The sequence below is a fragment of the Colobus angolensis genome, unplaced genomic scaffold (assembly GCF_000951035.1).
Source record: "Colobus angolensis palliatus isolate OR3802 unplaced genomic scaffold, Cang.pa_1.0 Scaffold301, whole genome shotgun sequence".
Classification (NCBI taxonomy): Eukaryota; Metazoa; Chordata; class Mammalia; order Primates; family Cercopithecidae; genus Colobus; species Colobus angolensis.
In genome coordinates this window covers 673,675-700,307 of record NW_012116278.1, presented here as the reverse complement: position 1 = coordinate 700,307, position 26,633 = coordinate 673,675, and the positions used below count along the sequence as shown (strand labels likewise).

Sequence of the window (26,633 nt, the reverse complement as noted above, 5' to 3'; positions counted from 1 at the left end):
TGTTGCAGTTTGCTGGGAGTTCACTTCAGGCCTCATTCATCTGATTCACTCCTGTGCCTGGAGATGTCACTCAAGGAGTCTGGAGAGCAGCAAAGATGGGTGCCTGCTCCTACCTCTGGGACCTCTGACCTTGAGGGGCACCAAGCTGATGCCAGTAGGATCGCTCCTGTATAGGGTATCTGACAACCCCTGTTGGAGGGCCTCACCCAGTTGGATAGCACGGAGAGCAGGGTCCATTTAATGATGCACTTTGTCCCTTGGTGGAGACGGTATGTTTTTCTGAGGGGAAACCCACTCGTCTGGGCTGCCTGGATTCCTCAGAACTACCAGGAGGAGAGGCTAAGTCTGCTGGTCCACAGAGAATGTGGCCACCCCTCTCTCCAGGGGTTCAGGTCCAAGGAGATCCGAATTCTGTCCCAGAGCCTCTGGCTGGAGTTATTGGAGATTCTTCAGGGAAGTCCCCCCGTGCCCCCAACCCCCTCCCCCAACTGAGGAAGGATGGGTCAGGGTTAGACCTGAATAGGCACTGTGGTTGCCTACTGCCATTGCCTGTGTGTTGGGCTGTGGGGACAAGTCTTGGGACCAAGCTCTGTAGCCTCCCTGGCTCCAGCAGGGGAAAAGCCCAGACTGGGGCTATAGACATGGGTGCCACCCTTTCCCTACCCAGGAGGCTTAGCGTGTTAGGCAGTTGTGAGTCCCAGTGCTGGCTGCTTCCCCTCTCCCAAGGAACTCAAAAGGCTTAGACAGCAGGCAGCCACTGGTGCTGGTCGCCCCTCCCCATGGGAGTTCAGTAGGTTTAAGCAGGTTCTGGCCAAGAGACTACAAGAATCTGCACGTTCCGGGGTTGGCACACTAGGCCCTAGTGACGTTAGTTCAAGAGTGGGATTTCCCAATCTGTGACTTGCACAATTCTTTGGAAAAAGCAGTTTCCCTGGCTGAGTAGCAGGCTCATCACCGTCTCCCTTGGCTCAGGGGAGGAGACTCCCCTTCCCCGTGTGGCTCTCAGGTGGGCCGCCACACCACACTGCCCTTCCTTCTTTCTGTGGGTCACACCAGCCTTCTAGTCAATTTTGATGAGAGAACCTGGATACCTTGGTTGCTAGCGAAGGATTTACATGCTCGTTTTTTTGTTGCTGCTGTTGTTGTTTTTTTTTTTGATGAGCACCTCTGAGGGCTGCTGTTTCTAATTGGCCATCTTGGCCCCTCTCCTCAGACATTTTTTTCTTACTCTCACACCTTCCTTTCTCCTTCCCTTCCTCTTTTCCAACCACTTCTCTCCCTATCTCCTTCTGTCCTTGCTTCCTTCTATTACAAAGAGCATCCATTTCTTTCATAATAATAAAACAAAATTTTAAGAACTCAATATCCATTCATCCATCCCCTACCGCATCCCTCAATAAAAGGATAAATTTGTTATTTTAATTTTCTTATGCTTCCATGCATAATATTCAGGGAAGGGAAACATAAATTTAAGGAGGGATAAAGAAAACTGGAATTAAAATGTATTGAGTTTCTGTTATATACTGAACACAGCATTCACAAATTAACACAATTAAATTTTCAGCAACTTGTTAAGGTGATATCAGAGATGATATTCAAAATGTCTGAAAATGTCGAAGTCACAGCAGTAGCCAGAAAGGATGCCAGCCACAGTGCTAGAGTAGGATCCTAAAGTCACCATGTTGCTGAGCGGTGGGAAGATTGGGAGACAGCTTGGGGAGGCATCTGCCAGCCAGACAGCAGGAGGCAGTACTAAGGTGCTCAGGGCAATAAACTACTTACCAATTGACACAGACAGAATTTCAATATTTAACAAAGGGTATGGCAACACCAGCATGTATCAGCTGAACATCAGCCCTGCTCAGTACAGTACCCTTCAGACCTGAGACCCCAGCCTGTTGCCCTTTTATAATCAACCTTTCGCCTTCCAGTCTCCAGACTGTATTATTTGCAGGTCCAAGTGGCAAAGTAGGTTGATAGTTCATAGAACTCAAGTATGATGAAGTGGTTTGAATTTAAAGGCAAATCCTAAGAATGAAATGTGCAGGTGAGATTTGCCCGTGGCAACATGATTTCAAAAGGGCTATAGGATCTTTTACATGCACTTCACAGCCTCCGAACACTTGCCCACTGTTGACAAAACTCATAACTGTGCCAAGATCACCCTGTAAAAGAGAGAACATGATGGTTTTCTCTCAAAGGCCTTCTGAGGCAACAAAGCATACATTTGGTCTGAGTTGCTGATGTTAGATCCTTTGTAATATGTCAATGGAATTGTCCCTCTTCTGTACAAGCAAGGAAGACCAGGTACTCAGGAGCAATAACGCTGCAGGCAGAGCCCCTAACACCCACCTCCTCATGAACAGGTGACCAGCCTCCTGCCTGGAGTCAGGGAGGGTATGCCTTTTCTTTTTGCTTCTGTTTCTTCCTTTCCTGCTCTTACTTCGTGTAAGAGTAGCCAGGATACAGCACTAAACAAAGCCTTTTGTACTATTTCAAACTGTGCTTTGTTTTAAAATGTACTTAAAAACACATTAAAAGGAAAATCATTTTGGTCCATTGAAAATAGGTGATAGGAAGACACGAAGACACAGAGTGGTTAACAGGTCTGCTTTAGGTCTCATTGCTGGTGAACCAAGGAGCAGGATTCAAATCCAAATCTTCTCCCCTCCACTCAACTAGGCTTCCTGTTTCTCATGCATCCATCACCTATTCTCTTTCTACACCTCCTGTGCTATCCTCAATGGTAGTGTTGAGAGTTCAGACCATAAGAGCCTGGCTTTGTTAATGTTTCAAAGAGTCCTGCTTGAAAGAAAATATAAGGAGAAAAGTCATCTTTTAGCCATGTGGGTGGTAGGTGTGAAAGTGTGCAGCCTCTGGGGCACACCATCAGAGAGAGAGGAGGCCAAGAGCACCTTCCCCTGCTTCTCTGGAGTTAGCCTGTGCACCCTCTGGATCTGGCACAATTCTTTCCCCAGTGCTGTCTCTGTTGTACATTAGTCGTGTACCAAAAACCATCTTTGATATGAACTCAGAGTTTGTAGGCAGCTAAGAAGCACAGTATCTGAAATGGTAAGACTGTTCTCTTTAAGGAGCGTAGGACCTGGGAGGCATCAACCCACAATAAAATAAGCCATCAACATGATGCTGTGTGGCTCATTCTGAGCATGCATGTCAGTTATCTAGCACAAGGATTCTATGCAGAAAAAGAGGGTTCCTTCTGGCCAGGAGGCTGGGGCTTGGCATCAAAGAGCTGGGCTTCTACCTCAGCCCTGCCATATCCCTGCTGTGTGACACAGAGGTTCAGGACACTATTCAAGGTTCGGCTTAAGTTTCCTACCCTCCTTCCCCTATCAAAATTTATCTCCCAGGAAAACTCCTGAAATTTTCTTCAAGGGCAGAGGTTCTGCTTTCCTCACCTCTAATCCTAGAGTCTATTATGATGGCTGGCTCAGTGTAACCGCTGTTATAACTGATGATATGAATAACAGTATCATCAATGTGTATGGAACATTTACTGTGCACTTTATATGTGTTATTCCATTTAAGCGTCCCAATCACACTGCAAGGGAAAGTACTGGTAGCATGCCCCTTTGATAGGAGAAGAGTATGTGACTTGTCCAAAGTCAAATAGCTAGTGATACTGGATAGAAAACTCAATTTCTGTTGCATTCTGCTCTTGAGTATAGACTCTTTATTACCATAATGTACTGCATTCCAGCTTAAGGAAGGAAGGAAGGAAGGAAGGAAGGAAGGAAGGAAAGAAGGAAGGAAGGAAGGAAGGAAAGAAGGGAGGGAGGGAGGGAGGGAGGGAAAGGGGAAGCGGAGAGGGAGGGGGGAGAGGGGGAAGGGGAGGGGAAGGTAGAGAGGGAAAAGGAGAAAAAGAAAGGAAGACAAGAGGATCAAACAATATTATTGGCTGTAACCCCCCTTCTGCCACCTGATTTCCCACTTTGGAGATGTTTGCTGTTTTCCATCTGAAGCCTAGTGGAGGGAGTGTGCACAGCTGCTGGGGTGTGGGTGTTAGGAGAGAGAAGTTGCTTGTATTGGCTGCTTCTTGACACCTCTCCTTGGTGGTCAGTTATCTGGCATCAATGATCCCTCCTAGGTTTTCATCTTCATACAGTGGTTGCTCTCTTCTGGGTTCTGCTCATCACCACCAACGGTCTCTGCTAACTTTTTACTTTCTAGGGTCCCTAGACTTGATAAAAGTGAGCTAGCTTGAAGCCTGGAACTGAGCATTCTAGAATCTAATCAATGTTTTGATTTATCTTTTTCTGTTTGCTTCTTTTTTTGAGACAGAGTCTCGCTCTGTTGTCCAGGCTGAAGTACAGTGGCATGATCGCAGCTCACTGCAACCTCCGTCTTCTGGGTCCCAGTGATTCTTGTGCCTCTGCCTCCTGAGTAGCTGGAATTGCAGATGTGCACCACCATACCTAGCTAATTTTTGGATTTTTAGTAGAGACAGGGTTTTTCCATTTTGGCCAGGCTGGTCTCGAACTCCTGGCCTCATGTGATCCACCTGCTTCGGCTTCCCAAAGGCTGAGATTACAGGTGTGAGCCACCTCCCTTGGCTGCCTTGATTTATCTTGATTGATCGATTGACTGATCAATCAATCAGTTGGCCAACAGGCATTTTCAGAGGGCCTACTGTTAAGTGTTGGCCACTTTGCTGGATGCTACAAAAACAACGATAAAGGACACTGTACTCTCTCTCAAAGATCTCTAAGTCTAGCTTAGGGGACAGAAAGAGAAACTGATTATTTTTGTACAGTGTGGGAAGTGGTCAGTTCAAAGTAATCATAACCAGCTTTAGGAGCTGGAAGAGGGAGTAGATTACTCATCTGGGTTGGGTTGAGGAAGATAACTGATGTAGAAACTGATTAGGGGCTAGGAAAACTCCTCCAGTGTTTGGAGATCATTTATCATTGGATACCCACAGCAAATCTATGATCTGGGCAGACCGGCTGTTAAAAAACAACCAAAAAAAAAAAAAAAACCCAAAAACATTTTCCATATAAGGACAGCAAAGCTCAATGAGTTATGCTGCAAAAGCCAAAACTGAAAAATATAGGAAGATGTTTTCTGCCTTATCTAAGTGATTTTCTTTTAGACAAAGGAAGCATGACGTTTTGGCCTGCTGGTATTACTTCCAAATGAACATCCTTATGCTTTCAAGGCCATATTTATTGTCTGACCTTCACTGGGCACTGTCTATGTGGGAGGCACTGTGCTGGGCATTGCAGGATATAGAGAAATAAAATAAATGCAGACTGTCCTTATTGTAAGATGGGAAATCACATGAAAATGATAAATAACATTTGAGAAGGCAAACAAACGGGAATAGTGACAATAAACCAGCAGTTCAAACACAGAAGAGACTATGGTGGACAAGGGGAATGAATATTCAAAGCATTCCAGAGCAGTGAGCATATCACGGTGGCTAGAACTTGAAGGAAAGCTGGAGATAAATATTACAGCTGGATTTGAGAGAATCTCAGAGGCCCAGCTAAAACTGAAGGACTGAGGTCTACACATACCTATCTTGGAGTTCAACACTTACCACTTGCCAAGTCATGGGGTAGGTATTTTACACATATTTTATTTTTATGTATAATTATCCCATTAACCCTTCAAGAAGGAAACTGAGGCCAAGAGGGTTACATTCCCATTTTTCCAAGATCACACTATAAGTAAATGAGGCAAGATTTGAACCCAGGTCCAGATGACTTCAAAATCTATATTCTCATCTACTGTATCACTCTACTTTCTCCCTGAGTTTCTAGTATTGGAAAAAAATTCCTTTTAAAAAGCCCCCCAACTTTTTCTGTTTGTCCACTGAGCATCAAGGAAAGATGAGCTTCAGAGGAGAATCTTAGGAGTAGAAAAGAAGAATGCAGAACCCAGAGCTCCAGGGAAGGGGCCAAACTAAAAAATGAGGGTTCCTCTAGGCTCTCAAAAGTAGTGGTCAGTGTCTGAACCAAGATCTCCAGCCCAAAGCTTTCACCCATTATCATCATCAGTCTCACAAGGAATGAAGAGATAAAGAAGAACTGTGCCTTTGCTGCATTTATCTAAAGGAAAATAGCTAAATTCCATCTGTAAGCAAATTGCAACCATAGACAATAAAGACAAATGTAAACACATCTTGTGCTTATGTCCAAATAATCAATTGTCCCCAAACAAAACAAAGGAAATGGGTCTTTGCAACAACATACGTGAAAAGGAGCAAGAGGTATTGGTCATCAAAAAGTCCAACATGAGGGGAGTGATGTCAGCAAGATGGATGATTAGAGACACCTGGCATTTGTATTCCAACAAGAAAGGACCAAGGCAATGAGTAAACAGCTAGGATTTGACTGGAGTGTTGTCGAAGGCAGAACACTGAAATGCAGCAGAAGAATGGAGAAGCATCTGTGGTGATAGGAAGTCCAGGAGGGCAATGTGGAGGCACCCAGGCTCTGAAGCACCACCTCCCTGGACTGGATGAGATTTGCCGAGAGTCAGGAGAAACTTCTCACTGTGGGAAAATGAGAAGCAGAGGATCTCAATCCACACCCATTGCTACCACAAACACCTCCAGTCCTTACTACAGGAGAATTCCAGTCCTCACAAGCCCTGAGCCCAGTTTAAAGAGCCACGAAGAATTTATACAGCTGCACTGTCCTGGATTAGAAGCACAGCATGTGTACTTCTCACTTCCACCCACCATCTAAGCCAAGCTGCTGCAGCACAGTACACACCTCAGGAGTGTGCCGTGCTTTGCGGGCCAATAGTCATGGCACCTCTCCAGCAATGGGGCTCCATGTACATTAACCCAAGCCCACAGGGGTGGCTGAATGTCACAAGCCTAGCTTTACAGAGCTTGGGCCTAAAACTGGCTGTGACTCTTGTCCTACAGAGCAGAAAAACGAACCCCCATTACCCTACTTCCAGCCAGAGAAACAGTATAACAGTCCCACCCACAGCTATCCTGCCTTGAGCCAGCCAAACCACTGCTCACCCACCCTCAAGTGGGAGAAGTCTCTGAGCCTCCAAGCAGCTGATATAACTCCAGGCCAGCAGAATGGCTGCATGCCCACGTGCGGGACCTGAGAAATAGCTCCAGAGTGCCCCCGCCCAATACAGATATACCCCTGGCCTGCCTAACAGTTCTGTGCCCCCAAAAAGAGCCTGAGAAACTGTCCCACAGGACACCCCTGGTGGGCATACCACCAGAACAGCCAAGCAGACAAGAGCCCATGTCCTGAACCTGAACAGCCCCATGAGCCACTCCCTTGTGGACATTCCCTAGGCTAGCCAAGCAGCTGCGCACCTACATACCAGGCCTGAAACAGCCCTGCAGGCTGCTCCTGGTGGGCACACACCTGAGCCAGCCAAGCAGCCTTGTACTTATATCTCAGACCTGAGAAACAGCCCCTTGGGCAGACATGCCCACAGGTTAGACAGGCAGCTATATGGCCGTGTCCCAGGTCCAAAAAGAGTCCTGTGGGCCACCACCCAGAGAAACACCCCAAACCAGCCAAACAACTGTGCAGTTATGTCATAGGCCTGAGAAACAGCCCTGTACCCACCCACGGTAGCCACGCCACCCAGGCTGGTCAAGCCACTGCATGCCCATGTCTCAACATAGAGAAATGGCCCTGTGGGTTGTCCCCCTCAGACACATTTTCAGGCCAGCCAAGCAGCCATACACCCACATAGCAGGCCTAAGAAACAGTTTCAAAGGCAGCTCCTGGCAGATACACACCCAGACCAACTGAGAAAACTTATGCCCATGTTCCAGGCCTAAGAAACATCCCTGCGGGCTGCCCCCGGTAGAAATATCCCCAGGCCAGCTGTAAAGCTATACTCCCACATTCTGAGCCTCAGAAACATCCCTTTGAGCAGTTCCTGGCAGGCTCACCCCCAGGCCAGCTGAGTAAACACATGTCCTTGCCCCTGGCCAGAAGAAAAGGCCCAAGGCCCCAGTATCAGAGAACCAGACCCCAAGCTGGTTGGCCCATTGTATACATGAACATCCCCCTGATCTGAGAAATAGCCCAGTGAGCCCAGTCCTGGCAAAGCTGCACCACCATCACCACAAACTCTCTCAGTCTAGGCCACTGAGTAACTTACAAATGTCACTAATGTAAAATTGTAGCCAACTTAACTACATAGAAACTATAGTATTGCATCTAACTAAAATCCAGGACAACACACCTCACCAAACTGACACCCCAAGACCAAGTTATAAAGATAAGTCTTTCCCTATGAAACCTACTCAATAAAATTAGAAGTAATAACTTTTCTACCACATGCTTAGAAATCAACATAGGGACACATCAAACATGAAAAATCAAGGAAACATGTCACTGTAAAAGGAAAACAATAATTTTATAGTAGGAGACCCTGATCGTAATCAAATATTATGAAATGCCAAAAAAATTAAATAATAATTTCAAATAAACTCAGTGAGATAGAAGAGAAGAAAGATAGCCAATTTAACCATATCAAGAAAATGATTCATGATTTACATGATACATTCAACAAAGAGATAGATACCATAAAAAAGAATCAAACAGGAACAAAGAGCTAAATAATTGAATGAAGAAAGTAAACATAAGAATCAAGAGCTTCAACAACAGACTAGGGCAAGCAGAAGAAAAAATCTAAACTTGAAGACAAATATTTTGAAATAACACAAGCAGTCAAAAATACAAGAAAGAATAAATAATACAAAGAAAAAAGAAAGCCTCATGGGACATGAGTAAGTGAAAAATATTCATATTAGGGGTGTTTCAGAAGAAAAAGTGAAGGGAAAAGGTGATGAAAATATATTTAATGAAATAATAGCAAAAACATTCCAAGGTATTGGGAGAGAGATGGACATCAAGGTCCGGGAAACCAAATAGGTTAAACCCAAACAGATCTTCTTCAAGGCATCTTACAGTCAAACTGTTGAAAGTCAATGACAAAAAAATAAATAAACAAAATCAGCAAGAGAAAAAAGTCAGGTCAACTATAAGGGAATTTTCATTAGAGTAACAGTGGATTTCTCAGCCAGGAGAGAATGAGATGATATATTCCAAGCACTGCAAGGAAATAACTGTCAGTCAGGAATACTGTACCTAGCAAAGTTATCCTTCATAAATGAAGAAAAAATAAAATCTGTCACAGACATGTGAAAACTAATGGAATTCATCAGCACTAGGCTGACTTTACAAGAAATGCTTTACAAGAAAAGATAACAACTATGATCATAAAAATATGTAAAACTATAAAACTCACTGGTAGAGGCAATATATTTTTTGAAAGAGAAAGGAATCAAACCTTATTACTACAGAAAACCACCCAACTGCAAAAATAATAAGAGATGAAGTAAGAAACAAAGAATATACAAAGCAACCAGAAAACAATCAGTGAAACACTGATTAGTTACCACCTATCAACAATAATAATTATTGTAAATGAACTAAATTCCCCATTAAAAATATATAAACAGGACAAATGGATGAAAAATAAGACAAAACTATATACTGCCCATTAAGAAATTCACTTTTCCTGTAAAGACAAACATAGAATGAAACTGAAGGAATGGAAAAATATACTCAATGCAAATGTAAGCCAAAAGTGAGAACAAGTAGCTGGAATTATATCAGACTAAACAGACTTCAATTCAATGCTGTAAAAAGAGACAATGAAGGACATTATATGATAATAAAGAGATCAATACAGCAAGAGAATATAACAATTGTAAATATATTTACAGTAAGCACCAGAACATCCTGATACACCAGAACATCCTGATCTATTACTAGATCTAAAGGGAGAGATTGACTCCAATAAAATAATAATTAGGGACTTCTAACATTTTATTCTCAATATTGGACAGATTGTTTAAACAGAAAGTGATCAAAGAAAGATCATATTTAAATTTCACTATAGGCCAAACAGATGTCATAGACAATTACAGAATATTTCACCCAGCAGCTGCAAAGGGCAGATTCTTTTCATCAGCACATGGGACGTTCTCCAGGATTAGCCATATGTTAGAGCACAAAACAAATCTCAGAAAATTTTAAAACACTGAAATTGTATCAAATATCTTATCTGATCACAGTGGAATAAAACTAGATATCAATAACAACAGGAATATTCATAACTATACAAATAAAAGGAGATTAAATAAGATGTTCCTGATCGACCAATGAATGAGTGAAGGAAGAAATTAAGAATAAAATTTGAAAATTCCTTGAAACAAATGAAAACAGAAACACAGCATAACCAAATCCACGGAACACAGCAAGAGCAATATTAAGATGCAAATTTATAGTAATAAATGCCCACATCAAAGAACTAGAAAGATTTCAAATCAGTAACCTATTAATGTACCTCAAGGATATAGGAAAGCAAGAAGAAACCAAACCCCAAATTAGTAGAAGGAAAGAAATAGATTAGAGCAAAAATAAACAAAAAGAGTAACAGGAACAAAAGATCAATAAAACACAAAGTTGTTTTTAAAAAGATAAACAAAATTGACAAACTAATAACTACACAAACTAAGATAAAAAGAGAGAACATTCATATAAATAAAATCAGAAATGAAAAGGGAGACATCACAATGGATATCACAGAAATACAAAATGATACAAATAAATACAAAGTCAAAGGCTATTATGAACAGCTACAGGCCAATAAATTTGAAAACAGAGAAAATGGATAAATTTCTGGACACACACAACTCAACAAAATTGAACCACGAAGAAATGGAAAACCTTAACAGACCAAAACAAGTAATGAGATTGAGTCAATAATAAAGTCTTCCAACAAAGAAAAGTACAGGACCAGATGGCTTCACCACTGAATTCTACTGAATGTATAAAGAAGAATTAATAACAATTCTCCCGCAACTATTTCAAAATGTTGAAGCAGAGGGAATTCTTTCTAATTCATTCTACAAGACATGCATCACCCTGATACCAAAATCAAACAAGGACACACACACAAAAAGAAAACTACAGGCCAATATCCCTGATGAAAATGTATGCAAAAATCCTCAATAAAGTACTAGCAAACTGAATCCAACATGTCAAAAAGATAATATACCATGATCAAGTGGTATTTATCCCAGGCATACAAGGATAATTTAACATATGCAAATCAACAAACATATTTCACATCAATAAAATGAAGGATAATCAATAGAATGATGGACAAAAACCATATGATCATCTCAAAGCAAAAAACAACAATAAGCTTTTGAAATGTTAAATATCTCCTTGTGACAAAAACTCTTAATAAATTAGTTACAGAAGGAAAGTACCTCAACATAATAAAGGTCATATATGACAAATCACAGCTAACATCTTATCAAACAAGACAAAAATATCCACTCTAATCATTCCTGTAAAACACAATACTAAAATTCCTAGCCAGAGCAGTTAGGCAACAGAAAGAAATGACAAACATCCAAATTGGAAAGAAGGAAGTCAAATTCTCTTATCTTATTCCCAGGAAAACCTAAAGAGTCTACTGAAATGTCTTAGAAATGTGATATGGTTTGGCTCTGTGTCTTCACCCAAACCTCATCTTGAATTATAATCCCCAATGTTGGGGGAGGGAACTGGGGATGGGAGGTGACTGGGTCTTGGGGGTGGATTTCTCCTTTGCTGTTATTGGGATAGTGATTGAGTTCTCATGAGATCTGTTTGTTTAAAAGTGTTTAGCACTTCTCCCATTGCTCTCTCTCCTGCTCTGCCATGTGAAGAAGGTTCTTGCTTCCCTGTCACTCTTTCGCCATGATTGTAAGTTTCCTGAGGCCTCCCCAACCATACCTCCTGTATAGCTATGGAATTGTGAGTCAATTAAACCTCTTTTCTTTATACATTATCCAGTCTCAGGTAGTTCTTTACAGCAGTGTGAGAGCAGACTAATAACTAACTGATAAAGTAACTCAGTAAAGTTGTAGGATGCAAAATCAACATATAAAAATTAGAAGCACGTCTATACATAAACAAACTAGCTGAAAAAGAAACCAAGAAGGAAATCCCATCTACAAGAGCTATAAAACAATACAATAAAATACGTAGAAATCAATGTAACCAGAGAGGTAAAACATCTCTACAAGAAAAAGCATAAAACACTGATGAAATAAATTGAAGAGGATGCAAAAAAATGAAAAGACCTCCCATGCTCATGTGTCAGGAGAATTAATATTGTTAAAATGAAAATACAACCCAAAGAAATCTCCAGGTTCAATGCAATTCCTATCAAAATACCAATGATATTCTTCACAGAAAAAAAAATTGTATGGAACCACAGAATACCCCAAATAGCCAAAGCAATCTTGAGGAAAAAAAAAAAAAATTGGAAGCATCACACTTCCAGACCTCAAAATATACTACAAAGCTGTAGTAACCAAAGCAGTATGGTACTGGCATAAAAACAGACAGATAGATGAATGAAACCGAATAGAGAACCCAGAAATTTATTTACGGTTTGCTGACTTTTTACAAAGGTGCCAAGAACACTTAGTAGGGAAATAGCAGTCTCTCCAGTAAATACTGCTGAGAAAACTGAATGCGGGTATGCAAAAGAATGAAACTAGACTCCTACTTTCATCCAATAAAACATTAATTTACCATGAATCAAAGACCTAAATGTAAGACCTGAAATGATAAACGTACTAGAAGAAAATGTAGGGGAAACACTTCAAGACATTGGTCTGAAAAAAAGATTGTGTAAATAAGACCTTAAAAGCACAGGCAAAAAAGCAAAAGTAGACAAGATTGTATATCAAACTAAAAAGCTTCTGCACAGCAAAGGAAACAACAGAGTGAAAAGACAACCTACAGAATGGGAGAAAATATTCATAAAATACTCATCAAATAGGGAATTAATATCCAGAATATACAAGAGACTTGAACATTCCAACAGCAAAAAAAAAAAAAATGGACAAATGGTTCTAAACAGAAATTTCTCAAAAGACATACAAGTGACCAACAAATATATGAAAACATGCTCCTCATTAGTAAATATCAGGTAAATGCAAATCAAAAACCACAATGAGGTATAATCTCATCTCAGTTAGAATGGCTACTATTAAAAAGTCAAAAATAACGAATGCTGGTGAGAATGCAGAGAAAAGAAAACTCTTATACACTATTCATGGGAATGTAAACTAGTACAGTCACTATATAGAACAGTTTGAAAGTTCCTCTAAAAACTACAAAAAGAAATACCATATATCGACTAATTCCATGACTTGGTATTTATCCAAATTAAAGGAAATCAGCTTATTGAAGAGACATCTGCAACGGCATGCTTACTGCAGGATTATCCACAATGGCCAAGATATGGAATCAACCTAGGTGTCCAACAACAGATGACTAGATAAAGAAAATGTGGTATATATACACAATGAAATACAATTCAGCCATAAATAAGAATGAAATCCTTTCATTCATGGCAACCTGGATGGAACTGGAGAACATTATATTAAGTAACATAAGACAGGAACAGAAAGTTAAATGCCACATGTTCTTACTCATATGTGGAAGCTGAAAATTATTGATCTCATAGGAGTAAAAGAATACTAGAGGTTACTAGTAGGATACAGAGGATATTAGAAGCTGGAAAAGGTAGGAGGGAGAGAGGAATAGGGAGAAATTTATTAAAGGAAATAAAATTACAGCTAGATAGGTGTAATAATTTCTAGTGTCCTGTACCACTTAAAGATGACTATGCTTGTTAATGTAATACATAGTTTCAAATAACTAGGAGCATATTGAACATTCCCAACACAAAGAAATGATCAATGTTTAAGATGATTGATATACTACTTACCCTGATCTGATCACCATATATTATATGGATAAAAATGTCACTCCATATTCCATAAATACACATGAGCATTATTTGTCAATATAAAAAAAACATAAAAGAAGTCTAATATGAACCAGCAATAACTGTAACAAACAAATGGGATCTCGAGCTGCATCAACAGAAGCATAACAGTTGGCAAGAAGGAGGCAAAAATCTCATTTTTCTCAGCCCTGGATCATTCCCACCTTGATGAAGAAGAGAGTCAGTTTGGGTGTTATGGCCCAGGATGTGAAAAAGTTCTATCTAGACGACAGTGACCAGGAAGGTGAAATGTCTGAAAAACGCTTCATATGAGACTATTTAAAGAAACTGGGGTGTTTAGGTTGATTAAAATGTACAGGCTCTTTTATTTTTGTTGTCAAATTTCCCAAGAGCTGCCTTGGAAAAAGAATATCAGATCACTTTCCTTTTGGACATGGAGGACCATGAACACAGATTTCAAGTTGGTATAAGAAGAAACCCTCTAATAGTCAGTAATGGTGTGGAAATGAGATGGCCTATTTCCTGAGTAGTGAGAAAGCTGTCAAAGGAGGTAATCAAGAGACACTGGAAAGATGTTGGACTGCATACCCTCTGAGGCTCCTCACAACTCCAATTCTGGGAGTACTGACACTCTTTTATTCTCCCATCACTACTGAAGAATCAGAGAAGACAAACTTGATAACCCAACAGAAATCCAAAGTCATAAATCCAAAGTGGCTTATCCCAGAAAATACTGCCTGTAGTCCCCAACTGCCCAGTTTCTGCACCACTTCCCATCTTTTCAAAATGCCCCCTGGAAAATGGGCTGTGACATGGAGGACTCACCTTTCTTCTCAAAGTCCACCTTCTCTTCCCCTGGACGTCCCAGACTATCCAGAGTGTGGGTCACCTGGCTGCCAAACTCGTCCTCGCGGGAGACATGGTTGGCCCGCCTAGGTGGCTCCTCGTCCTCCTCACAGTCATAGTCATCCAGGATGGGAGTCTCCCGGATGGGCACGCCGATGACGGAATTGTGGGTTTGCAGCCGGGAGGAACGGAAGCTCTCCCGCGCCTGGGGACCCAGCAGCACAGATGGGATGTAGTGGATCTCATGAGTGGCTTCTGTGCTCGCGCTCTTCTGGGGGATGCGGCGACGCTTCTGCCAACGTCGCTGGGCGTACAGCGCCACGGTGAATACCAGCAGCAGCAGCAGCAGCGCGATGAGGCCACCCTGGAGCAGGAAGGAAGGACACACAAATGGGCCACTGTTCTTTGGATTCGAGGGCCACAGGGGATTTCCCTGTCCACTACAATCTGCCAGGATCCCTGGGTTTGGCTCATAGAGCCTCAGGAACCATCAGCTATGGTTCTTAAGCTAGAGAGACACCGTTTCAAACTTGACTTTTTCACCAACAAGCTGTGTGACCCTGGGCAAACTTCTTGACTTCTCTGAGCCTTGCTTTCCATAGGTATAAAGGATGAGTAAGAATCCCTGCTCTTCCTTCTTCACAAGCTTGCCATAGGAAGCAAATCAAATGGATAATGGTTATGTCAGGGCAATACAGATGGCTCAGTGTCAGGAAGGGTCAGGGCTGAGGCTTCACACAGGTGAATGTCCGAATCCAGACTTCACCTCCCGCCAGTTGAACAACCCAAGGACAATTGCCTACGCTCCCCAGCCTTGCTTTCTCATCTGTAGAATGAGTTAACTGAAGGCTCAAGAGACAGTAGACTTTGTTACATCTTGCTGCAAATATAAGATAGCATTATTAAATCAAACATAATTTCTGCATAACCTGTATTTTCTTCATTTTTCAGAAACACTAGTCTTTAAATTCCTGAATTTCAATAAGGGAACTGGGACAAAGTAGGTCCTTAACAAATATTTGGTAAACGAGTGAATGAAAATGTACCTTTCTAGGACTCCTTTAATCAGAATTTCAAGGTCAACTGAAAAATATATATATATACACATATATATATACACATTTTTTTCTTTGATACACCCAACTCCTAAATGTTTGAGTCTGCATTATCATACATTAATTTCAAATAAGCTAATGTGTTAATGCATATATCTTACATGACTCATATGATTCATGAAATACCCTGGTCTGTGAGATCCTTCAGGGCAGAGGTATTTTCAAAACACATCTGTAATCCCCATAACAACCTGTTGTGAGCTTGAAGTGGAAGGTTTGCATTCTCCAGGCCTCCCCTCGATTGTTCTGTGCCAGAAACCTCTCTTGTGATGGGTAGGCCCTCATCACTTCTCTTGCTTTTCTTCACTTTATACTCTGCTTCATGTTTGGGAGATTGGAAGACACTTTGTTGAACGCCTGCTGCGTAACCCCTGGAGTCAGGAGGAATCACCCTTGTTGTATACAGAGTAAGAGAGAGGCTTCAAAAAATCAAGAGACCCAGAAACTGAGACAGTAAGTGGCTGAGTAATATGTGAGTCTTACTTTTTGTGTGTTTATTTTGTTTGTTTTTGCTTTTTAACTCCAGAGCCTATATTCTTTCAATTCCACCTGTGTGGTTGATGGCTTCTCCTTGGCTATGATCTCATTGAAGGCAAGGACAAATTCTGACAACTATCTGTACAGCATCTAACAAAGATGACAGATGTTAGCTGTGAATACGTTATCTTGGGGGCAAAGGTGGCTGCTGTTAAACACACCTGTTTAGGCCAAGAAGAACACTGTTTGCTGAAATGACTCAGCCATCCCGCTGACTATATTTGATATTAGAAAACTGGCATGTTCTATTTGCAAGAACCTCAGCTCACTATGCTGAAATTCAGCACCTCCACAGAGGTGGGGGGACTGGGTGGATAAGAGGACTAAGAGTTGTTGACCAGGTATGCAGGTGTGGCTGATAGCTCTGGAACAGGGGCCGAAGCCCTGCCTTGAGGTCAGCAGTGAGCTACTTTGGTTTCCCCAAGAAAGTTTCTCTGGATGTCATAACATAAAAACAAATGCACAAATCAAACAAAGCTATAAGTACGTGTATTTATATGTGTATTTGTGTGTGTGTGTAGAATCTATTAAATATATGTGTAACTGCATGTGTATACCAGAGGCGATTCTGTATATATCACCTTAAAAAACAACAATGAATCTTTTTTTCCTCTATAGAACATATGATGATGATTGTTCTGTGTCACAAAATTACGTGTGACATGATATGATTTGTCTGGGATTTTTTTGTGTTTCAGAAATAAGAAAAGGAGAGGGAGGGCATGCGGACGAGTGAAGAGGAGAGAGGTGATAGAGAGGGATAGTGAAGAGAGAAAACAGCTGGGGGCAACACTAATCCTTGATAAACACAAGGGCTGACCCTCTCCTTCACACCTTTACTGAACGTTATTTTATTTAATCTTCAAGACAAGACTGTGTGATAGAAAGTTTCTGCTGTATAGATGAGGAAAAGGTGATTCAGAGAAGTAAGAAACTAGCTTGAAGTCACACAGTCAGGATTTAATTCCAGGTCCAGCTGGATTAAAAGGGCCAGGAATTGGTGGAGCTGTGACTGGACCCCAGCTCTCCATTTCACAGCCCTTGGATACTGAACAGATATTCTCATTGACTAAAGAGAGGGAAGGGGAGAAGGAGGAAAGATGGTGAGGGCGCGTGAAAAGGGAAAAGGAAAATATTATTTTCAAATTCATCTTCCAGATGTGCAATGGGCGCATCTTCTCTTCAGAGAAGCTTTTCATTCTGCCCCATTGATGCCCCTGGGGGAATCTCCTTGCCTGACCCCACCCTCTGTCTTCTCACATTTGGGTGTTTCATTCAGTAAGAGGCTAGGCCTTGCATGGTTTCTGGGCCTTCATTCCTCATCCAACTCAGTATATCCCAATTATGGTTGTTGGACTCTGTGGTCAGATCCCAGGACCAATACTGACCTAGGAAAGATGAGGCCTAACCAACCCATCGACCTGCAACTCCTAATGCCTCTTCCTTCCCTCCTTGTATCCTTTGCCTCGAGAGCCTTCCAGCAGTAAATGGCTAAATGTTGGCATCAGACTGACATGATTTTATCCAGGTTCTACTGCTTAGACATTGTGTGACCTTGACTAGGTCACTTTATCTTTCTAGATCTTTGGCTTTCTCATGGGTTAAACAAGGACAAGAGTCATAGTGTCACCTCATTGGGGCATGAAGGCTAAATAAGATGCTTGTGGGGTACTTAATATAGTGTAGGGGTACATGGTATCGCAGGTTGTTAGCTATTGTTACTGTCAACAGAATTCAGCAAGTATAGATTCTGTGTTGAATGAATAAAGGAATGAATGAATGAATGACGACTTTCTGGCCCTATATACCTATTCTGCACAACTTGCCTTGGATCCCCAAATGCTTCTCAATCTGGACCAAATGCTTGATATGTGCTCTTTCATTCACCTTTACACCTGTGATCATCCTACGTTAAGTTAGAAACTGAGGCACAGAGAAAAAAGGTCATTTACTCAAGATAGTGCAACTGAGATTCAAACTAGCTCCAGCATGACTTTAAAACTATTCTTGGAGTGGAGAAGGGACAGGAGCAAAAGCCTACTTAGCCCCTGCCCAGTCTCACTTCTTCCTTATCAAGTTACCTAGGCAATTTCAGGTACAGATTTCTCAACACAGGAAACTTCCAGAAGGATGTGGCAGAGGGACCCCCTGGTTTGGGAGGCACTGAGCTTGAGGTTCCCTTTAGTTTATTGATCCATTGATTCTTTAGCCCTTGGCCTTGCCATTTGATATGAGCCCAAGCTAGTGGCTATGGCTTTCCCATTAGGGCACAGGTTCCTTGTCCTCACTCCCCAGCCTGCCCTGAACTCAGCTTCCATCACCTCTAGCTGAGTCACTGACCACCTGGTTTCCATGACAGATTTGAGTTTTATTGCAAGAACTTGGTCAAAGCAGAATCCCAGTATTCTGGGGCTCACCATGCCACTGACTACTGAAACAGACATTCTAGGGTGGGCTTCTAAAGAACTCAGGAGGCATCATCTAAGACATGGTAGCAGCTTAGGTAACGTTGCAAGCACCAGTCTGACCAGCCCTCCCTCCCTAGACCCTGAAAAAGTAGTGAAATACATAAAATTGGATACAGTCTCAAAACATGTGGGAAAAAGGTTCTAAATTCAAGTTTATTTACTGTCTGACCTTGGCCTGCTCTTATAGACCTTCAGTTTATTAATCAGTAAATTGGACTTGGCCAATACTTGTAATATTGTACCACACAGTTAGAAGCAGCTAAGACTGGGGGTCAGAAACACAGGTTGAAATCTAATGCTACACATATAAGCTGGGCTATCTTGGACACAGAATTTAATTTTTCTGATTAACAATTTTATTATCTATAAAATTGGATCATAGACTTCTTTATCAAGGGAAGTGAGATATGAGCTAATGGACATGGGATACTTTGTTTAGTGCCCGGCACATGGTAAACCTGTGATAGAAGAAAATCTTCATTCATGGTCCCCCCTGGGGCTGCTGTGCAAATCAAATCTGAAAACAGCTGTGACATCCTGTAAAAACTGAAGAGTGCTGTGCACAAGCAAAGGAGCTCAAGAGAACCATCTGGCTGCCTCTGTCATAGACATCTAACCCAAAGAATGCAGATGAGTGACTCAGAATCAAGAAGGAAGTGTAGACTGTGTCCACCTGCAGCGGTCCAGGCTGCTGTCCTGGTCCACACGCATAGAATTACATACTTCCTCCTTTATCAGCTTCCCACACCAGAGGTAAGCAAACAGAAAAGCAGGAGCAATTGATCAGTGCTCAGCAGGGTTAGCGTGTCCAGCCTCTGAGTCCACACCAGGAGCAAACACAGGCCCAGGTAGTGAAAAAAAATGCTACGGGGCAAGAGGAGAGCTGAGGAGGGAGGAAAAGACCTAGGAAGATGGCTGTGAATTTTTAAAAAGCAAGTTAAGAAGAGGCAAAGTCTCCAAGGGCGACAAGCTGAGACCCTGCTGGCCTCAGGGACGACCTGATGCCAAGTCCGATTTAGACCGTGCTCACTGCAGGGCAGCCCTAGACAAACAAGGCTGAGGAAGTCACTGCAAGTTCTAGAAATAATATCACCAGTCTATTAGTTAGGGGGTTGCTTCTGTGAGGTAAGCTGGACGGATCTTGGGGTGATCTGTTTTACCATCACCTTATGAGAATTTCAAGAAGCTTTCAGGGAGGAGGTAGAGAAGAGATGTGAGAAAGAAAGTGCACCCCTATCCCTTCTGGAACCTTCCCCACTACAAGTCTCTATAGGCAGGATCAGCCTGTTTCTCTGGTTCTATTACTGACAATGAGTCTCAGATTCCCCAGGGGAACAAGACAAGGGTGAAGGTGGGAGGTGTCAAGGGCAGAGTGCTCTGATGGGGCAACCGGGTGCCTGGGGGCATACAGGCCAGCATGAGAATCCCTGCTTCCCTCCTTGCTGTTGGCTGTGACAAGTTCGTTACATTTTACCTCCTTGGACTGCAGTAGGCTCCCTTTAAAATGAGGCTAATAATTCACAATGTGAAGAGTTATGTTAAGGATTAAACAAGACATTCAAAGGTCTGGATAAAGGATCTGGCACCACAAAAGTCAACAAATACTAGCATCATTTCTTCAGCTTCCCTATATGTCTATCACAAACCAAATCCTTTCACCCCAGTCCCCCTTGTTCAAATCTCTCTCCTGGCTTCTTGGGGTCCTTAAAATAATGTCCAGGTTCCTTCACCTGGTACCCAAAGCCCCTCATGACTGGGTCCCTGCTTCCTTCTCATTCCCCAACTCCCCACAAGCCACACCTGTCCTACCTGTCCTGGAGTCACCCTGGGCAGTTGGCATCATCCAAAGTGTGATGCTCCCTCTTCTGCACTCACTACTCCCTCAGCCTGAAGCACCCTCTCACTCACTCCACCTGGAATCTCAGAAGGTGACTTCATTTGGAAATAGGATATTTGCAGAGGTAATTAGTTAAGATGAAGTCATATTGGATTAAAGTGGGTCCTAAATCCAATGACTGGTGTCCTCATAAGAACAGGAGTGGACACACAGGGAAGAAGCTCACATGAAGATGAAGACAGAGATCCGTGTGATGCATCTGCAAGCCAAGGAATGCCGAAGGTCATCAGCAACCATGAGAAACTGGTAGAAAGTCATGGGACAGATTCTCCCTCAGACTCTCCAGGAGGAGCAAACCTTGCTGACATCATGATTTTGAACTTCTGGCCTCCTGAACCATGAAAGAATAAATTTCTCATGTTTTAAGCCATCCAGTGTGTAGTAATTTAATATGGAAGCCCCAAGAAACTAATGCACTGCCCTTGACCTATTGATCTCAGCCCACTCAGCTGTCTAAGCTTGGAGATCACTTCCCCAGGGAACATCTCTGTGTTTTCAGGTTGGGGTGAGGCTTTCCTGGCTCCAGTCCTCTGGCTGTCGTGATCCAATCATCTGTTTGACCATTTTCCCATTCAAGGTCTTGAGTTGCTGTTTACCTCTAGCATTTATCCAGCCTTAGTTCCAGTGCTTGGCCCAGGGAAGGTGCTTAATAAACACATCCAGAAGCTGACAATCTTCACCAGACTTTCCAGAGGAATGCAAACTCAAGTCCTTGTTTTAGCTCTGACCCTAGCATCAACAGGGCACCTATCAAACCTTCTATGCCCCTTTGCTGCTTTGACTTTCTCCAATGCCAGTGCCTTCAGCTCGTTTTCTTACATACACAACCTCAAAAACGGAAAAATACAGAGAGGTAAAAAGTATAAAGCACTTCAAACCACCCCACCAAGAGACTAAAAAGTCAAACTCAGTACGCTGTTTGGCCTGGCCTCATTTTAATCTATTTTTCACGTTAAAATATCGAGGCATGAAAGAAGGAACCAGAGAAAGGAAAGAAAGGGATAATATGAAAAATGCTGTATTTGACAATGTGTCATTTGGAAACTGATTATTTCTGTCTCCGGCCTTTTTAATATTCCCTCACTACGGCCAAGCCGCAAGGGGATTTGGTATTCTAAGACTGGATTTATAATACTCTGTTCTGCAGTGATAAGAACACGGGCCCTTAATCCTCAGAGCTGTGAACATGCATATTCTCTCAAGTAATGTCCTTCTCTTCTCGCCACTTGTTTCTGGTCCCTGGCAGCAACGACGCCATGAGGGCTGAGAACTGGTGAGCCACTGGGCCTTCTCTTGGCCACTTGCCTAATGACAGAGCTAGTAGGGAAGGGGGCCCGGGATCCAAGTGATCTGAGACGTCTTCTTTCAGGCCCCAGTCTATGTTTAAGCTGGAATAATTATTAGAAAATAGTCTAAGTCTTTAGTGTTAGAAAAAAAAGAAAAGGAACAAGAAAGAAACTGAGATTCAAAGGATGGAAGTGACTTGACCAACATCACAAAACATCCTAAAATAGTTTTGGAGACAGAATATGCAGCCAACACCCTCCAAAGCTGCTAAGGAAACATGTGAATTGTGACAATTTGATATACAAAATAGCTTCTATAACTTTCCATTTCTCTCTACTCTATGGCTGTCCTATGCCCTAGTTTTCATGGATTTTCATCATGATAATTTTAATACATGCTGAATGATCTTCCATGCTTTATTCCCCCTTTCCCACTATTCTCAATCCATCTCACTGACCATAACTAAGGCACACATGGAAACTGATCCCCTCCCTATTGACTAAGCTAAGAGTCCTGTAGTTTGACAGTTCAAGTCCTCGTCATCTATCTTTGTGGATAACCGTGTCTCGAACAAATGCTTTTGAAATACCCTTCAAATGTGTGCTTTGGCCATCCACGCAACCACCCCTATTAAGCTCTTGCTACAGAGCAGGCATGGTGCTAAGTATCCAACCACAATGAAACTCTCTGCTCCCAGGAAGCTGGGGCCTGAAAGGAGACTTATCAGAGTATTTGGAGCCCGAGCCTCCTTTCCCACTAGCTCTGTCACTAGGTGAGTAGAGAAGAGAAGGCCCAGTGGATCACCAGTTCTCACTATCATGGCATTGTGGCTGCCAAGGACCAAATTCTCAGTCCTGAGGTGTTTTTGTAGAAGCCATTTACTTTACCTGGAATGATGCCCTCAGTCTTATTCCTCACCCTTACATGTACACATCCAAATACCACCCATACTTCACTGTTAACTTCAATGCATCTCCTTTATGAACTCCTAGGCTCTTCCCCTCCCCATGTGCAGCCAGAAGGAATTTCATTATCCTCTGCACTCCCACAGTGCTTCGCCTTAACCCTCACTTAAGGATCTTCAGCATTTCCTACCTTGTATTAGAGTTGTTGATGCTCTTTACTTAGCTGCCCTACATGTTAGATTATTATGCCCAGTAAACAGATGTAAAAAAAAAAAAAAAAAAAAAAATGGAGACTCAGAAGAGAAACTGCTTAAAACCATATAACCAGGTAGAAAATATATATGATAAGATTTTCCACTGGGGGAAATTCCCAATAAACTGTGGGTTCACTATCTCAGAAACTGGGACTGTCTCAAAGGAGGCATTTGGTAATAGAAACATTTTTGGTTGTCACAACTTAGGGGAGAGAGTTCTAGCATCTAGTGGGAAGAAGCTGGGGAATCTGTAAACACCCTACATGCACAGGACATCCATGTACAACAAAGAATTAACTGGCCCCAAATGTCAATAGTGGAGAGGTTGAGAATCCCTAGTCTAAGAGAGAGATGATGAGACCAGAAGTAAGTTAAAGTGGCAGGTCAGTTACCAGGATAGGAAGACTTGTGTCTACTGGTGAGGAAGGGGGTGTCAACAATGAAACTGAGGTCTAGATTCTGTCACTGGATTAGGGAGGAAGCTACCTATCTACGTCTTATTTTTTCTTGGGGAATCTTCCAGAAAGTTGTAAGATACCAGCATGTAATCAAATGAAGAGATACATTTACATGTGTGAACAATAAAAGAAAAAGGCACAACAAATAAGAATTTGCAAGTATACATGTCTGTGTATATGTATGTATTCACATTTGTAAAAATATACTCATACCTATGTTAATATTTCTATAGTTAGCTATATTTATCTATATTTCTTTTTTGCCTCTAGACAGATATAGGGTGACCTACTTAAGAAGTCCCATTATAGAAAATGAAACATATTTCTCTTTTAAATAAATCATCTACTAACCATGTGTCTATTAGAGATACTATTTTACTTCCAAAGATAACGCCAAAGGAATAAAGTAAAAACACACTGGTTCTTTGGAATGCATTCATCTTCCACCCACTACCCCCAGCTCAAACTTCCTTAGTCATCTTTAGATCAGATTAGAACAGGGTTAAAATCCTGGGATAACATACTGAATTCTATAAAAATTTATCAAGGAGAAGGCTAAAGAATGCTTGGAGACACCAGCGTTTTCCCATAAGTTAGACCGACATAGGTTTTTCTATTGACCTTTTTATTAGTACGGTCATGACTCAAACCTATGTCTGTTTGACTTATGTGTCTTTGGATAAGTCATTTGGGTTTTCTCATCTGTTAATTGGGTTACTAACATCAAAGTGCGAGAATCTGTGGAGGATTAACTGAGAATGCAGGGTATAACATAGTTAGCTAACAGCTTGCAAGTAGTGGATCTTTACTATTCATGTAAGATCTTGTCTCCTAAAAAACATTTTGATACAAAGTAGTGGTGAAACCACTACCTCCCCTTCACTATACAATCAGATATTCTCTATACAGTTTCCCAGCTGCATTCCTCCCACAGACTCCAAACTGTGATCATGATCCCTACCCCTCTTTGGGGTGAGTAGGTGGGATTGGATGGTTTCTAACAGCCATCCCAGCTCTAATACTCTAGAAAATTAGAAAAGCAAAGGCAAACTGGAAAGCGTTTTGGAAGAGATGAAATACATATATTCTTATGACACCCTGCCTGGTATTACAGGTATAAATGCATATATTAAACCAGTTAACCATCCTGTATCCTTCACAGCATTTCACGCTTCTGTGCTTTTGCTCATGCTCCCTCTGTCTGAAATGCCCTTCCCTCACTTCTTTGTCTAGCCCTTTAAGCCTCAGCTTGTAGGTCATGAGTTTTCTGAAATCTGCTTTTTCTGACTGGGTTAAGTACCACCTGTTAGGTCTTGCAGTGACTCATGCTTTCGTACGCCAGAGCATGCAGCAGATTGCATCATAGTTTGACTCCCTCCCATCACCCTAGTGCCCATTGAGGGTGTTCTTAATCATTTCTGTTTTCCCAGGATGCAGCTCAGTGTCTGATACCGAGTAGCCCTCATTATGTATTTATTGTATTTCTACACTGAGAGGCAATGAAAGGAAGGGCAGGGTTTTATTTATTTTTGGTTGAATTTGAATGGTACACAGCACATAGTAGTAGATCTTCAATTACTTGCTGAAAGAAAGAATGAAAAAATCCATCATAAATGCCTCTCTAAGGGCAGTTGACCAAAATACACCTACATCTGTCTGGCATTCCTCCATCTGTCTGTAAGAGAGGGCTGAAGGTAATTCACATGAACCATTTAACACAAGTCAGCATTCCACTACGTGTCCTCAGGTGGCCTCTGAAGTTCTGTCGCAAATCCCACTCTGAAGGATGGGTGAATGGAGGTGGGGGAAAACATCTTTAGGAGGATTGAGTTTCTTCCCATTCTTTGAGTCATGAAAACATACAGATGAACCCAAGTGGCCAGAGAGGAGCTTTGCCCTCATTCATTGATTTACGTATTCCCCAGGGTAAGGTCATACCTGGAAGCAGGCAGACCTAAGTTCCCAGTTTTACTCTGTCACCCACCAGTAATGGGAACTTGGGACATTCTCTCTGTGATGCTCAGTCTTCACAGCTGTAATACAGGAATAATACCACTCACCAAAAGGGTTGTCGTGAAGACTGGATAAGGTGATATATATAAAATATGCCACACAGCCCTTGACCTGCATAAAACATTCAATAAGTGGTAGTCATTGGCTTAACTCTTACTACTATTACTGTAATTTTCTGACCCTGTACCAAACCTTCTGCCTCGATTTAGAAATACACAGGTATGCCCTTGAATAACTCACAGCTGGTTTGTGGAAACACGTAAGTAAGCAGGTAGTTATCACAATGCATAGTTTAGCAAGCTCCATGTAAGAGGGAAACATGGTAAGGGGCAAAGAGCTTCTCACAGCTTCCAAGTGTAAAACGTAGAGAAAGTGAGGATAAAAAAGATTTTTCTTGCAATTTCAATTATAGTCGAGTTCAAAGGTGTGAAGAACATGCCCATCCAATCAAGTACACTCATGTCCAAAATGTGACAGAAGACTGGATAATCAGCTAAACTGTGTAGTGGTTAATGGTGCAGGCTCTGGAGTTGATGGCCTTGGGTTTGAGTACCTGTGCTGTCATTTACCAGCTATGGAACCTTGGATAGGCTACTAAATTTCTCATATCCTCATCTTTCTCATCTTAATGAGACTAACATTTCATCACTGAAATAGACTATTGTGAAAATTAAACAAGTGAATGCAAAAAGCAATCCAACATAGTGTCTAGAATACAGTCAGTGCTCAACAAAAGATGGCTTAAAAATTTCTGGCAGAGGAAAAACATATTGAGAAAGAAATCGGGAAACTTAAGTCCCAGTCTTTACCTTGTCCCCTTATAAAGTAAAAGAAGTTTGCAGAAAGCTCACAGGTCTTCATAAAGTGGGTTGTTTTACCCCATCAAAAAGTGGGCAAAGGATATGAACAGACATTTCTCAAAAGAAGACATTCATACAGCCAACAGACACATGAAAAAATGCTCATCATCACTCGCCATCAGAGAAATGCAAATCAAAACCACAA

The 26,633-nt window shown here is 41.9% G+C and overlaps 1 protein-coding gene across 1 annotated transcript in view; it reads right to left on the bottom strand.

The window, feature by feature from the left end:
• Window positions 1-26,633, bottom strand: part of ASTN2 (astrotactin 2) — a 982,181-nt gene that overhangs the window by 763,519 nt on the left and 192,029 nt on the right. Inside the window, exon 3 of the mRNA XM_011950063.1 lies at window positions 14,674-15,058. Within this exon, the coding sequence (XP_011805453.1) occupies window positions 14,674-15,058 (385 nt within the window). The remainder of the gene's footprint in view (window positions 1-14,673; window positions 15,059-26,633) is intronic.